At 54.4% G+C, this 16,017-nt stretch overlaps 1 protein-coding gene across 1 annotated transcript; it reads right to left on the minus strand.

The window, feature by feature from the left end:
* Nucleotides 1-1,296: 1,296 nt before the first annotated feature.
* Nucleotides 1,297-4,970, minus strand: LOC135974450 (uncharacterized). Its single transcript, XM_065562609.1, has 2 exons — nt 2,614-4,970; nt 1,297-2,009 (listed from the first exon to the last, which is right to left on the minus strand). Exons 1-2 carry the CDS (start codon nt 3,002-3,004, stop codon nt 1,414-1,416), a joined length of 987 nt encoding a protein of 328 aa, XP_065418681.1. The 5' UTR covers nt 3,005-4,970; the 3' UTR covers nt 1,297-1,413.
* Nucleotides 4,971-16,017: the final 11,047 nt, after the last annotated feature.

Below are 16,017 nucleotides of genomic sequence, written 5' to 3' on the forward strand. Positions count from 1 at the left end.
AACACCACGCGCATTGTCCTAGAGTATATGCAGAGCCAGGACATGCCAAGGCGAAACCCGGACCAGCCGAGGAGGCGATTGCAGCGCGGCGACGAGAGTGATGAGGAAATTGACATGGACATAGACCTCTCACAAGGCACAGGCCCCAGCAATGTGGAAATCATGGTGTCACTGGGGCAGGTTGATGCCGTGGAACGCCGATTCTGGGCCCGGGAAACAAGCACAGACTGGTGGGACAGCATCGTGCTGCAGGTATGGGACGATTCCCAGTGGCTGCGAAACTTTCGCATGCGTAAGGGCACTTTCATGGAACTTTGTGACTTGCTTTCCCTTGCCCTGAAACGCCAGGATACCAAGATGAGAGCAGCCCTCACAGTTGAGAAGCGAGTGGCGATAGCCCTGTGGAAGCTTGCAACGCCAGACAGCTACCGGTCAGTCGGGAATCAATTTGGAGTGGGCAAATCTACGGTGGGGGCTGCTGTGATCCAATTTGCCAGGGCAATGAAAGACCTGGTGATAGCAAGGGTGGTGACTCTGGGCAACATGCAGTCAATAGTGGATGGTTTTGCTGAAATGGGATTCCCAAACTGTGGTGGGGCCATAGACGGAACCCATATCCCTATCTTGTCACCGGAGCACCAAGCCACCGACTACGTAAACCGCAAGGGGTACTTTTCAATGCTGCTGCAAGCCCTGGTGGATCACAAGGGACGTTTCACCAACATCAACGTGGGATGGCCGGGAAAGGTACATGATGCTCGCGTCTTCAGGAACTCTGGTCTGTTTCGACAGCTGGAGGAAGGGACTTTCTTCCCGGACCAGAAAGTGACCATTGGCGATGTTGAAATGCCTATCGTGATCCTTGGGGACCCAGCCTACCCCTTAATGCCATGGCTCATGAAGCCGTACACAGGCAGCCTGGACAGGAGTCAGGACCTGTTCAACTACAGGCTGAGCAAGTGCCGAATGGTGGTGGAATGTGCATTTGGACGTTTAAAAGCGCGCTGGCGCAGCTTACTGACTCGCTCAGACCTCAGCGAAAAGAATATCCCCATTGTTATTGCTGCTTGCTGTGCGCTCCACAATATCTGTGAGAGTAAGTGGGAGACCTTTATGGCGGGGTGGGAGGTTGAGGCAACTCGCCTGGCCGCTGATTACGCGCAGCCAGACACCAGGGCAGTTAGAGGAGCACAGCAGGGCGCGGTGCGCATCAGAGAAGCTTTGAAAACGAGTTTTGTGACTGGCCAGGCTACTGTGTGAAACTTCTGTTTGTTTCTCCTTGATGAGCCCTCCAACCCCCCCCCCCGACCCGGTTCACTCTACTTCCCTGTAAACCAACCACCCCACCCCACCCTCCCCTCCCGCTTGCAGAGGCAATAAAGTCATTGTTTTTTCACATTCATGCATTCTTTATTAGTTCCTTACAGAGGTAGGGGGATAATTGCCAAGGTAGCCTGGGATGGGTGGGGGAGGAGGGATGGAAAAGGACACACTGCATTTTAAAACTTTAAGTCTTATTGAAGGCCAGCCTTCTGATGCTTGGGCGATCATCTGGGGTGGAGTGACTGGGTGGACGGAGGCCCCCCACCGTGTTCTTGGGCGTCTTGGTGAGGAGGCTATGGAACTTGGGGAGGAGGGCTGTTGGTTACACAGGGGCTGTACAGGCGGTCTCTGCTCCTGCTGCCTTTCCTGCAACTCAACCATACGCTCGAGCATATCAGTTTGATGCTCCAGCAGACGGAGCATTGCCTCTTGCCGTCTGTCTGCAAGCTGACGCCACCTATCGTCTTCAGCCCGCCACTTGCTCTGTTCATCCCGCGATTCAGCCCGCCACCTCTCCTCTCGTTCATATTGGGCTTTTCTCATCTCCGACATTGACTGCCTCCACGCATTCTGCTGTGCTCTATCAGCCTGGGCGGACATCTGCAGCTCCGTGAACATCTCGTCCCTCGTCCTACGTTTTCTCTTTCTAATGTTCACGAGCCTCTGCGAAGGAGAAACATTTCCAGCTGGCGGAGGAGAAGGGAGAGGTGGTTAAAAAAGACACATTTTAGGGAACAATGGGTACACTCTTTCATTACAAGGTCGCATATTTTGGCTTGCAGGCAGCCATGGTAGGCCACAGTGTTTTGGCTTTTTTAACCTTCTTAACATGCGGGAAAGGTTGCAAACAGCAGCGCATTTCCCATATCAAGGATGAATTGGGTTGTCCATTTAAAATGGGGTTTCAATGTAAAAGGAGGGGGCTGCGGTTTCCCGGTTAACATGCGGCACAAACACAAGTAAACCACCCCCCCCCCCCCCCACACACACACACACGATTCTCTGGGATGATCACTTCACCCCTCCCCCCACCGCGTGGTTAACAGCGGGGAACATTTCTGGTCAGAAGAGCGGGAACGGGCGCCTCTGAATGTCCCCTTAATAAAATCACCCCTTTTCAACCAGGAGAGCTTTCTGGAGATGTCCCTGGAGGATTTACGCTCCATCCCCATACACGTTAACAGACTTTTCCAGTAGATGTACTGGCCGCGATTGCCAGGGCAAAGTAATCATTAAACACGCTTGCTTTTTTTTTGTAATGTTTACAAATAGTTACAAAGTTACACTCACCAGAGGTCTCCTGTGTGCCCTGAGGGTCTTGGGTGAGTTCGGGGGTTACTGGTTCCAGGTCCAGGGTCACAAACATATCCTGGCTGTTGGGGAAACCGGTTTCTCTGCTTCCTTGCTGCTGTGAGCTACCTACAGTACCTCCATCGTCATCTTCCTCGTTCCCTGAACCGTCTTCCCTGTGTGTTTCTCCAGTGAGAGAGTCATAGCACACGGTTGGGGTAGTGGTGGCTGCACCCCCTAGGATCGCATGCAGCCCCGCGTAGTAGCGGCAAGTTTGCGGCTCTGCCCCGGACCTTCCGTTTGCTTCTCTGGCTTTGTGGTAAGCTTGCCGTAGCTCCTTAATTTTCACGCGGCACTGCTGTGTGTCCCTGTTATGGCCTCGGTCCTTCATGGCCTTGGAGATCTTTTCTAATACTTTTCCATTTCTTTTACTGCTACGGAGTTCAGCTAGCACTGATTCATCTCCCCATATGGCGAGCAGATCTCGTACCTCCCGTTCGGTCCATGCTGGAGCTCTTTTGCGATCCTGGGACCTGTGCTGATGAGCTCTGCGGGGTCACCTGTGCTCTCCACGCTGGGCAAACAGGAAATGAAATTCAAACCTTCGCGGGTCTTTTCCTGTCTACCTGGTCAGTGCATCTGAGTTGAGAGTGCTGTCCAGAGCGGTCACAATGAAGCACTGTGGGATAGCTCCCGGAGGCCAATAATGTCGAATTCCGTCCACACTACCCCAATTCCGACCCGCAAAGACCGGTTTTATCGCTAATCCCCTCGTCAGAGGTGGTGTAAAGAAACCGGTTTAAAGGACCCTTTAAGTCGAAAGAAAGGGCTTCGTTGTGTGGATGTGTCCAGGCTTAATTCGGTTTAACGCTGCTAAAGTCGACCTAAACCCGTAGTGTAGACCAGGCCTTATTGTTCTTAGCGCTCTATCATTTACCTTGGTTAGCATTGTGCAGATGGATGTCAGTTTGCTCTGTTCTTTTAACAATAAATCATCATTAACAATGTTATTAGCATTAATAATATTAATGGATACTAGTAGCTTCAGCAATCACATCTCAAAGGCATCTGTGCCCATCGTTATTTTGAGTGACCCAGCCTATCCTCCCATGCCCTGATGTGAGAGCACCTGGCTGAAGCAAAGAGGAACAGGTACAGAGAAGGGCTGGTAGGATGCTCAGGGGAGTGGAGAGGCTAGCTTATAATAAGGATAAAAGAGCTGCAAAGCACGCAGGTTGCCAGCCAGACTGAAGTACCTATATGGAAAGAAGATTTCTGACAGCACAAGGCACCTTCATCTAGTAAACAAAGTCAGAATGAGATCCCATTGCTAGAAGCTGAAGCTGGATAAATTCAAGCTGGTGATAAGGTGCAAATCTTTAACAATGAGGTGAGTTAACCATTGAAGTAACTTACCCAGGGATGTGGTGGATTCTCCATCACTAGGTGTATTTAAATCAAAAATGGATGTCTCTTTCTAATAAATATAGCCAGTGTATGGCTCTTTGAGTCAGAGACCTGGATCCTCTTGCGGGTACATTTGCAGCTGACAGAGACATTCTGAATGCACTGTCAGCCCCAAATCCTGAGCATAAAGTGGTTTGACTTTGTATGAAATGTCAGACTTGCAAAGATTGCTCATTCTATTCAAAAGCAGCATTACATGCTCTTTGGCCATGTCTCCTGGATGACAAAACACTCACCAGCACATCAAGCTCTCAAACTCTCCAATGATGTACAAAGGTGCAAACACTGACTCTATTTGGCACCACACATGGGGCTACCCCAAAGATTCCTGTATTTGCAGACTGAGCCAGATCTGGGAACTTCACTACATGCCTGGTGTGATGCCACCGATGTCACTCTACTGGTGTGAAGATCCTTACTAGCATATGCATGTTTGATTACCTAGGCAGAGTGGGTGAACCCTCACCCCAGAGCAATGCACCATGGGATCTTTTATGATTTATAGCCCAGTCCCTGTATGACAAGGGTGGGGAGAGGCATATTTGACCCCCACGTTCATGATGGATCCATCTATTAAACCAAACACAACACACACACACACCCCGCAGAGAGGAAGGGCCAAAAAAGAACCAAGGGGATCAACTAATTCTGGGGGGAACTGTAGGGAGCCAGGGTGGCTTCCCTCCGAACCTGAGGGTAAAGTGCCTTTCCCTCAGCCTGAGTGGGCGGGGCCAGCCCAAGCTCGCTCCACCCCCCGGAAGGGGAGGGGTGGAACAGGAAGTATAAAGGGCAGGGCCCTTAGCTCAGTTAGGGCAGCACCAGGGAGGGAGGCAGACACAGACCGCGGGCTGCTCCCTTCAGAGCCTGCTGCCACACCAGGGGAGGCCCTGGACCCGTGGAAAGCTCACCTGGGGGACGGACTGGGGCTGCCAGGATTGCCTGCTGCCGAGTACCCAGAGGAACTGGAGGAACCGGAGGGGGAGCGGGAGCTGCCAGCAGCTGAGTACCCAGAGGAGCTGGAGGAGCCTGAGCCTGAGGGGGAGCCAGAGCTGCCAGCAGCAGACTACCCCGACGCACTCACGGGACCAGAGGGATTCGGGCGAGCAATCGGGTAGGAAGTAGCCCAGGGACAGAGCTGCACAGTGGTGAGTCTATGTAGCAGGACGACCCCGCTGACCCAGTGGTGGGACCCTCGTTCTGCCACTGTCAGGGCCCTGGGCTGGAGCGCAGTGGTGTAGGGTGGGCCTGCGTTCCCCTACCCGGCAGAGCCATGCCGGGACCTTTGCCGGCGCTCCCCTGCCTGAGGGGCGCGCTAATGACCTTAGCCGGCGCTCCCCTGCCTGAGGGGCGCGCTACTGACCTTAGCCGGCGCTCCCCTGCCTGAGGGGCGCGCTACTGACCTTTGCCGGCGCTCCCCTGCCTGAGGGGCGCGCTACTGACCTTTGCCGGCGCTCCCCTGCCTGAGGGGCGCGCTACTGACCTTTGCCGGCGCTCCCCTGCCTGAGGGGCGCGCTACTGACCTTTGCCGGCGCTCCCCTGCCTGAGGGGCGCGCTACTGACCTTAGCCGGCGCTCCCCTGCCTGAGGGGCGCGCTACTGACCTTTGCCGGCGCTCCCCTGCCTGAGGTGCGCGCTACAGACTCTGGCTGGCGGCCGCCCCGCCGCTAATTCCCCGCTGACGGAGGCGTGACCCAGGCCGGCCAGTGACCTCGTAGCTCCCCGCCGCCCCCTAGCGGGTAGGTGGGCCGACGCCGATCACAAGTGGTGGAGAATGCGGGCAGCGCCCCCAATCCCTGCCGGAAGGGATTAGAGCAAGGAGGCAGCGACAGCCCCTAAACAGAAGATGGAGATGGAAAGGCTTATCAAGGTGCTGGCCGAGACCCAGCAGCAGCAGCAGCAACAACTCATACAGCAGCTGGGTACCCACCAGCAGCAGTTGCTTCAAACCTTGGGGGCCCAGCACCGCGAACAACAGACTCAATGTTTCCAGCAACTTGCCACCCTGTGGCCGAGCCCCGGTGGAGCCCAGCCGGGCAGGTTGACCACCCCCAACCCTCCTGCTCCACCAATCCGTCTGGCCAAGATGGGGCCTGAGGATGACCCAGAGGCTTATCTCGTGACCTTCGAGCGGGTTGCTGCAGTAGCTGGTTGGGCGCCGGACCAATGGGCAACCCTGCTTGCCCCCTATCTAACGGGGCCGGCCCAGAAGGCTTACCGGGGGCTACCAGACGATGAAGCCCGTGTTTACGCCAGAGTAAAAGCGGCTATCCTGGATGCCTTCGACATCACCCCGGAGACTTTTTGGCGACGGTTTCGGGGAAAGCTGTACCCCCCGGGGGCCCGGCCCCGAGCCGTGGCACAGGAATTAAAGGATGCAGCATGCCGATGGCTACAACCCGAGCATCGAACTGTGGCTGAGGTGACAGAACAGATCATCCTCGAGCAATTCGTGCACATCCTTCCGACTCCAGGGAGGGCGTGGGTGTTGCGGCACCGACCTCAAACTCTAAGTGCAGCAGTCACACTTATGGAGAACTTTCTAGAGGCCGAGGCCCCAATAGGACCGACAGCCCGACCCCCAAGCTCTGGACCCGGCGCTCAGAAGCCGGAAAGGGGGTCCACCCCCAAAGTCAATGTGCCCGCTCGAGCCCGACGACCAAACGGCGGCGGCACTACTTTTCCCCGACGGCCCGAGGCCCCACAACCCGCACCGTCTGGACGTTTGGCCCATCCATCGGGCCCCGGCCAACCCCGCGGCCACCCGGGTGACCCGGCACGGCCGGGGCACACAGAGGTAGGACCTTGCTTTCGGTGTGGTGAGTACGGCCACCTGCAACGAGACTGTACGGCGATGGAATGCGATTTTGGCCAGGTGTACACCGGGGAGAGCCGGGACCGCACACCATCCGCGGCCAAATTGACAGCCCCCATGAGCATCGCCGGGACACCTGTGGTGGGTCTAATTGATTCGGGCTGTGGGCAGACTCTTGTCCGCCAGTCCCTCCTCCCGGACACCGAGCAGATCATCGGGGATGTACGGATACAGTGCATACATGGGGATGTGAAACCGTACCCCACCGTGCAGGTCCCTCTCACGGTAGACGGGGCGACTCAGGTAATGAATGTGGCGGTGGCCCCGTCCCTTGCCTACCCAATCATCCTGGGCTGGGACTGGTCAGAATTCGTCGAGCTGCTCCGGTCCCTATCTCCGGAAGAGGCATTCGAGGGAGCCTCCTCTGCGACGGACCCAGGCCCCAGGCGGAGCCCCGACCCCGACGGTGACCCATCCCTTTCACCCAGGCAGGACGGCCAGGAGACAGGGGACCCCCCGGTGGACATTCGGGACTTTAGCCGAGACCAAAGGGAGGACCCTACGCTCCGGTTTGCCTATGAACAGCTGGCACGGGTAGAGGGGAAGGTCGTGGAGGCCCAGCGGGCTACCCAATGGCCTAGATTTGAGCTTGACCAACTTCGTCTCTACCGTGTGGAGCGGGACCCTCAAACTCAAGAGGTCCGGACCCAACTCGTGGTTCCCCGCATTCATCGACGGGCGGTCCTAAAGCTAGCCCATGACATCCCAGCCGCAGGCCATTTAGGACCGGAGAAAACCGCAGCTAGGGTCCTGGCCAAGTTCTTCTGGCCCGGCATCCACCGCGAAGTGAAGGATTACTGTGGGTCATGCCCGGACTGCCAACGCGCCGCCCCGGCCGGGATCCAGAAGGCCCCCCTAGTTCCATTACCAACCGTGGGCGTTCCATTTGAACGAGTAGCGATGGACCTGGTCGGACCCTTCCCGAAAAGTCAGGCGGGCTACCAATACATCCTTGTCTTGATGGACTACGCCACCCGCTTCCCTGAGGCTGTCCCCTTAAGGAGTATCACTGCCCGCACTATTGCGGCAGAGGCTCGTGAAGATCTTCGCCAGGGTAGGCCTCCCTCGAGAGTTACTTACTGACCAAGGGACCAACTTCACATCTAAGTTGTTCCGTCAGGTATGTGCCCTGCTGGGGATTAAGAAGCTGCAGGCCTCAGTTTACCATCCCCAGACGGATGGGTTAGTCGAACGTTTTAATCGAACCCTGAAAGGAATGTTGCGACGCTTCCCCACCCAGGACCTCCGTCAGTGGGATCAACTACTTCCCCCTTTACTACTGGCGGTTCGGGAAGTTCCACAGGCTTCCACGAAGTTCTCTCCATTTGAGCTCCTCTATGGGCGACGGCCCCGCGGAGTGTTGGATCTCCTGAGAGAAACTTGGGAACATACACCATCCTCAACGCAGGGCCTTTTACAATACGTCCTGCAGCTGCAGGAACGGTTGGCCCGGGCGGGTGAACTCGCGAGGGAAAACTTAAACACGGCCCAAAGGGGCCAGGAGCAGCAATATAATCGGGGCACCCAGGTCCGATTATTTGCCCCCGGGGACCGAGTTCTCCTCCTGCTCCCCTCGGAGGAATCAAAGCTTTTTGCCTGCTGGCAGGGCCCGTATGAAGTCCTTCGCCAAGTGGGGCCTGTCAATTATGAAATCCGGCAGCCTGATCACCGGAAGGGAAAGCAGATCTATCACGTGAATCTTTTAAAACCCTGGCGGGAACGGGAAGGACTACTAATTGCCCCATACCCACCTGAACCAGACCTTGGGCCACAACCCCCCGAAGAGTCTGATAATGGGGAACCCCAGCTAGCCGAGACGCTCACGGCTGAGCAGCGGGAACAGGCCCTCTGCCTAGTGAAGGCATTCCCCAGGACCTTCACCACGAAGCCCAGACAGACTACGCTTGCCTACCATACAATCCAGACCGACCCCGGGGTGGTGGTCCGAGAGACGACCCGGCCATTGCCTAGGCGAATGCGAGAGGCTGTGGAGGAGGAAGTCCAGGCCATGTTGGGATTGGGTGTTATCGAGCATTCCCAGTGCGAATGGCGGAGCCCTGTCGTCCTGGTTCCGAAGCCAGATGGGAGCCGGCGGTTTTGTATTGACTTTCGGAGAGTCAATGCCATTTCAAAGTTTGATGCGTATCCAATGCCCCGCGTCGATGAGCTCCTTGACCGGCTTGGAGAAGCCTGCTACATAACCACCTTAGATCTCACCAAGGGGTACTGGCAGATCCCCTTGGAACCCCAATCCAAGGAGAAGACTGCGTTCGCCACCCCGTCAGGCTTGTACCAGTTTACTCGGATGCCTTTCGGCCTCCATGGGGCCCCAGCAACCTTCCAGCGCTTGATGGATCGGGTTTTGCAACCTCACACCAAGTACGCCGCCGCCTACCTGGATGATGTGGTCATCTATGGCAGCAACTGGGAGGAACATCTCAACCAAGTGGCGGCTGTCCTCCGGGACCTCCGCGCCGCCGGCCTCACAGCCAATCCTAAGAAATGCCGAGTCGGGCGCGAAGAAACCACTTATCTGGGGTACACCCTGGGGCGGGGACAGGTACGCCCCCTCATCGGGAAGGTTCAAGACCTCCAGGAATGTCAGGCGCCAACCACGAAGAGGCAGGTACGTCCATTCTTGGGCCTGGCCGGCTATTACCGGCGGTTCGTACCCCACTTTGCAACCATTACGGCCCCTCTGACAGAACTCCTGACCAAAGATAGCCCCCGTAGAGTGTGCTGGTCTGACGACTGCGAGAGGGCCTTTCAAACTGTCAAAGACCGCCTGTCTAGCGAGCCCGTTCTCTTCAGCCCGGACTTCGATCGGGACTTCATTGTCCAGACCGATGCCTCCGGCGTGGGGCTTGGGGCGGTCCTCTCACAGGAGGTGGACGGGGAGGAGCATCCTATTGTTTACATCAGTCGGAAACTGTTCCCCCGGGAGCGGAACTACTCCGTCCTGGAGAAGGAGGCCCTAGCTGTTAAGTGGGCGGTTGATGCTCTCCGCTACTACCTCCTCGGGGCCCCCTTTATACTGGTTACGGACCATGCACCCCTGAAGTGGCTCAACAAGATGAAGGACGCGAATGCCTGCCTGCAGCGGTGGTATCTTACACTACAAACCTACGCCTTCACGATCCGCCATCGGGCGGGACGGGACAACGCCAACGCGGACTTTTTCTCCCGTCTGGGGGAGGCTGAGGACGCCAGCTCCGAGGTTCGGGAGCTGGATTTGAGGGGTGGGGTGTGTAGGGAGCCAGGGTGGCTTCCCTCCGAACCTGAGGGTAAAGTGCCTTTCCCTCAGCCTGAGTGGGCGGGGCCAGCCCAAGCTCGCTCCACCCCCCGGAAGGGGAGGGGTGGAACAGGAAGTATAAAGGGCGGGGCCCTTAGCTCAGTTAGGGCAGCACCAGGGAGGGAGGCAGACACAGACCACGGGCTGCTCCCTTCAGAGCCTGCTGCCACACCAGGGGAGGCCCTGGACCCGTGGAAAGCTCACCTGGAGGACGGACTGGGGCTGCCAGGATTGCCTGCTGCCGAGTACCCAGAGGAACTGGAGGAACCGGAGGGGGAGCGGGAGCTGCCAGCAGCCGAGTACCCAGAGGAGCTGGAGGAGCCTGAGCCTGAGGGGGAGCCAGAGCTGCCAGCAGCAGACTACCCCGACGCACTCACGGGACCAGAGGGATTCGGGCGAGCAATCAGGTAGGAAGTAGCCCAGGGACAGAGCTGCACAGTGGTGAGTCTATGTAGCGGGACGACCCTGCTGACCCAGTGGTGGGACCCTCGTTCTGCCACTGTCAGGGCCCTGGGCTGGAGCGCAGTGGTGTAGGGTGGGCCTGCGTTCCCCTACCCGGCAGAGCCACGCCGGGACCTTTGCCGGCGCTCCCCTGCCTGAGGGGCGCGCTACTGACCTTAGCCGGCGCTCCCCTGCCTGAGGGGCGCGCTACTGACCTTAGCCGGCGCTCCCCTGCCTGAGGGGCGCGCTACTGACCTTAGCCGGCGCTCCCCTACCTGAGGGGCGCGCTACTGACCTTTGCCGGCGCTCCCCTGCCTGAGGGGCGCGCTACTGACCTTTGCCGGCGCTCCCCTGCCTGAGGGGCGCGCTACTGACCTTTGCCGGCGCTCCCCTGCCTGAGGGGCGCGCTACTGACCTTAGCCGGCGCTCCCCTGCCTGAGGGGCGCGCTACTGACCTTTGCCGGCGCTCCCCTGCCTGAGGGGCGCGCTACAGACTCTGGCTGGCGGCCGCCCCGCCGCTAATTCCCCGCTGACGGAGGCGTGACCCAGGCCGGCCAGTGACCTCGTAGCTCCCCACCGCCCCCTAGCGGGTAGGTGGGCCGACGCCGATCACAAGAACACATTAAAAAAACAACAACAGGAAGCGGGTTTGGGGTATAGGTTTGAAAGCCGAGAACACCACACAGTGTCCAATGCTCCCTTAAGCAGTCCAGGGAGCTTGTGGATGCTGCACAGAGGAACTCTGCCCAGAGATGTGAACAGAGAAGTCACCAAATTGGGCCCCAAGTCACCGTTGCAAAATACACCTTGTCCAGCTTCCTCCTCCTGGCTTGATATGGTCTTCTCCACCACGGCGAGGAGGGGGCTGACAAGGAGGTCCCAAGACTTTGTGGGGCCATGGATGGGCAATGAGCAAATAAAAATGCGCAGGGAAAAGTGTAACAAGAATCTCAACAAGGGGTTTCGAAGGAGGCAGAAAATGGGCTGCAACCTGGCACACTCCAGATATGCTTTGGATAGGGTGTCCCTCTCACCACAGAAGGAACAAGTGTCAGGGAAATCTGAAAGTTGCATCAGCAATATGCCCGTGTTCCCAGTTCCATGAAGAAGCCCAATCAACTTATATTCCTGATGGGCCATGGAACTAAGGTGAAGTTCAGGCTGACCCACCAGGGCTCCTGACCCTCTCCAAGTGGCAAAATGTCCAGCTATTTTGTATCGTTGCAGGACGCGAGGGGGAAGAAATGAGTAGAGGTTAGTGTGAGCTTGTATAGCTGCTCTTGTGATGTGGCTTAGAAGTTCACTGTTTAGATCTCTTTGAGTTGGCTCAAATGGGAGATTCAAAGTTCTGGGGGGTAGGAGAGGGCTGAGGGGGGCTTATGGGGCAGGAGCCAGACAGTAAGCTCCTGAGACCCAGGGCATATGGGCAGGTGGGGAATACCTTACTACAGGACTCACCCTAAAAAAGCCACAGAGGCATGGGTAGCCTTTACCTCCTGGAGCACACAGTGGGGGACACATGGGATGGGCAATCCCATATGCTGGGCAAGCATACTGGGGTCCACCAAGTTCTGCCAAGCATAATCCAGGAACTCACTGACTTTGGTGACACCAGCCCATGACCAGCAACAGATGCACCAAGGGATCTTCCACCACAGGGCTTAAATTCTCACAGAGTATTTCCTGGAGCCCTGGGCTTCCACCCCACGGGAGGGGCCGGGCTCAGGGCTTCAGCACCACGTGTTTGAAAATATTTACTGGAAAACTCTGGCTGAATTTAAGCCCTGCTCCACCTCCTGTGCCATAAAATGTGGATTATGCAACAGGGGTTCAGAACTGGTTGTAGAGACCAACTTACAGCTCCCGAGGAGATCCTGATAAAAGACCAGCAGTTCGCAGAGATCTCAGGGGAGACCCTCTCAGATAGAAATACACAGGCTGCTGGTCATATCAGAACCCTTGGAGGAATCAGGGGAAGGTATGGACTAACTACGAGCATTTTAAGGTAGCCTCTGCAAGGCCTAAAGACAGACTGTACGGACATGACCGTTAATGCAAAGGCCAGTAAGGACCGTTACATGACCTAGTCAGATCATCTGTATGTCACAAGCCATTAAATTTAACCCAGTTACCCCTGTATAGATCTGTATTTCCCTAAAGCATATTTTTCAGAAAATAATTTGGTGTTGATATGAAGACATCAAGAGATGGAGAATCCATCACTTCCCTTGGCAATTTGTTTCAGTGGTTAATCAACTTCACTATTAAAATTTATGCCTAATTTCCAGTCGGAATTTGTCTAGTTTCAGCTTCTAACTCTTGGTTCATGTTAGGCCTTTATCTACTAGTTTAAACAGCCATTTAGCACCCATTATTTTTTCTCAAGGAAGGTATGTATACAGTTTAATTAAGTCAGCTCTCAGTTTTTCAACATATTTACTTTTTTAAACTAACCCTATATTTAAATTGAACAGATTGAACGATTTAAGTCTTTCACTGTAAGGATTTTTCTCCAGCCACTGAATCGTATTTGTGGCTATTTTTTACACTCTCTCCAACTTTACGTCAAAACACATTGTTAAACTACAGAGAGAAGTGTGTCTGACATAGGAATTCCTTCTCTGTCAAATGTAAAATTGCTAGTCCAAATTCTTAAGACACTAGAATTGATAAAAAAAACTATACTTTTTGAAATGGTAAAAATGTACTTTTTCTTTTTTCCATCCCCATCTCAGAAACAGGAGACATGTTTTTTCATCAAACTTCCAAAAATAAATTCAATCAGGATGGGGACTGCTTTCAAGATGAACGTCATAACTGCCAGGCTGCATTAAAACTGAGGTCCATCTAGTAACGTAACATTTTATAAGCAACTGAAAAGCAATTGAAGCTGTGCAGCCAACACTAACTGTCGGTGTCATTCTGTGCTCCAGCTGTAATGAAAGATGAGAATCAAGGGAGCCTCTTTGGGGATTCCCCTTACATTGTCCCCAAGGACAGCTCATTCCCTCAGCAGCGCGGGACTAGGCAGAGGCAGGAACTGGCTTTTCCTCTTTCTGCTCCTCACCCTCCCTCCCTCCCCACTTATAGCTTCTGGTGGCCCTTTCAGTTTCTCTCTCCCCGTCTTTTTCCTTCCTCTCCTCCTCTTCCTTCTTGGTCATAGTCCCATTCCCAGGGGCATTTGGTCTGCATGGGTTCTCTGATGTAATAGAAGGTTGGAACTCTGACTGAAGCTTTTTCTAGAGATGGGGCAGTTATAGGGTTTCTCTCTTGTATGAACTCTGTGATGTTTAATAAGGATTGATTTCCGACTGAAGCTTTTCCCAAAGTCAGGGCATTCATAGGGTCTCTCCCCACTGTGAGTTCTCTGATGTGATAGAAGATTTGCGCTCCGATGGAAGCTTTTCCCGCAATTGGGGCAGTTATAGGGTTTCTCTCCTGTGTGGATTCTCTGGTGTTCTATAAGGTATGCGTGCTGACTGAAGGTTTTCCCACAGTCAGGGCAGTTATAGGTCTTTTCTCCTGTGAGGATTGTGTAATGTGTGATGAGACTTGATCTCTGATTGAAGCTTTTACCGCAGTGAGGGCAGCTATAGGGTTTCTCTCCTTTGTGGATTCTCTGATATTCAATGAGGTTGGAATTCTGACTGAAGGTTTTCCTGCAGTTGGGGCAGATATGCAATTTCTCACTGGTGTGGATCCTCTGATGTTTAATGAGGTGTGAGTGCTGACTGAAGCTTTTCCCACAATTGGGCAGTTATAGGGTTTCTCTCCTGTGTGGATTCTCTGATGTTCTATAAGGCATGAGCTCCGAGTGAAGCTTTTTGCGCACTCAGGGCAGCTATGTGGTTTCTCACCTGTGAGAGTTCTCTGATGTCTAATAAGGTGTGAGCTTCGACTGAAGCTGTCCACACAGACCCAGCACTTGTAGGACCATTCACCCACGTGGATTCTCTGGTGTCTAACAAGGTCTGATCTCCACCCGAAGCTTTTCCCACAGTCACTGCAGATGTTGCATGGATTCTCTGTCGAACAGTTTCTTTGATTTTCTTGACCTTGCTGATCTTAAACGCAAAAAAGAAGCTTACAAGAAGTGGAAGATTGGACAAATGACCAGGGAGGAGTATAAAAATATTGCTCAGGCATGCAGGAGTGAAATCAGGAAGGCCAAATCACACTTGGAGTTGCAGTTAGCAAGAGATGTTAAGAGTAACAAGAAGGGTTTCTTCAGCTATGTTAGCAACAAGAAGAAAATCAAGGAAAGTGTGGGCCCCTTACTGAATGAGGGAGGCAACCTAGTGACCGAGGATGTGGAAAAAGCTAATGTACTCAATGATTTTTTTGCCTCTGTCTTCACGAACAAGGTCAGCTCCCAGATAGCTGCACTGGGCAGTACAGTATGGGGAGAAGGTGGCCAGCCCTCTGTGGAGAAAGAAGTGGTTCGGGACTATTTAGAAAAACTGGACGTGCACAAGTCCATGGGGCCGGATGCGCTGCATCCGAGGGTGCTAAAGGAGTTGGCGGGTGAGATTGCAGAGCCATTAGCCATTATTTTTGAAAACTCATGGCGATCGGGGGAGGTCCCAGATGACTCGAAAAAGGCTAATGTAGTGCCCATCTTTAAAAAAGGGAAGAAGGAGGATCCGGGGAACTACAGGCCAGTCAGCCTCACCTCAGTCCCTGGAAAAATCATGGAGCAGGTCCTCAAGGAATCAATTATGAAACATTTAGTGGAGAGGAAAGTGATCAGGAACAGTCAGCATGGATTCACGAAGGGGAAGTCGTGCCTGACTAACCTAATTGCCTCCTATGAGGAGATAACTGGCTCTGTGGATGAGGGGAAAGCAGTGGATGTGTTATTCCTTGACTTTAGCAAAGCTTTTGATACGGTCTCCCACAGTATTCTTGCCGCCAAGTTAAAGAAGTATGGGCTGGATGAATGGACTGTAAGGTGGATAGAAAGCTGCCTAGATCGTCGGGCTCAACGGGTAGTGATCAATGGCTCCATGTCTAGTTGGCAGCCGGTTTCAAGCGGAGTGCCCCAAGGGTCGGTCCTGGGGCCGGTTTTGTTTAATATCTTTAATGATCTGGAGGATGGTGTGGACTGCACTCTCAGCAAGTTTGCAGATGACACTAAACTAGGAGGCATGGTAGATACACTAGAGGGTAGGGATCGGATACAGAGGGACCTAGACAAATTAGAGGATTGGGCCGAAAAAAACCTGATGAGGTTCAACAAGGACAAGTGCAGAGTCCTGCACTTAGGACGGAAGAATCCCATTCACTGCTACAGACTACGGACCGAATGGCTAGGTAGCAGTTCTGCAGAAAAG

The sequence above is a fragment of the Chrysemys picta genome, chromosome 12 (genome assembly GCF_011386835.1).
Source record: "Chrysemys picta bellii isolate R12L10 chromosome 12, ASM1138683v2, whole genome shotgun sequence".
Classification (NCBI taxonomy): Eukaryota; Metazoa; Chordata; order Testudines; family Emydidae; genus Chrysemys; species Chrysemys picta.

What these genes read in the sequence shown, in the direction of transcription:
- LOC135974450 (XM_065562609.1), bottom strand. Translation starts at nt 3,004, where the DNA reads ATGAAGGACCGAGGCCATAACAGGGACACACAGCAGTGCCGCGTGAAA. An exon ending in GGGCACACAGGAGACCTCTG is followed by an intron (nt 2,010 to 2,613) that starts GTGAGTGTAACT and finishes CTCCTCCGCCAG; the next exon opens with CTGGAAATGTTTCTCCTTCG.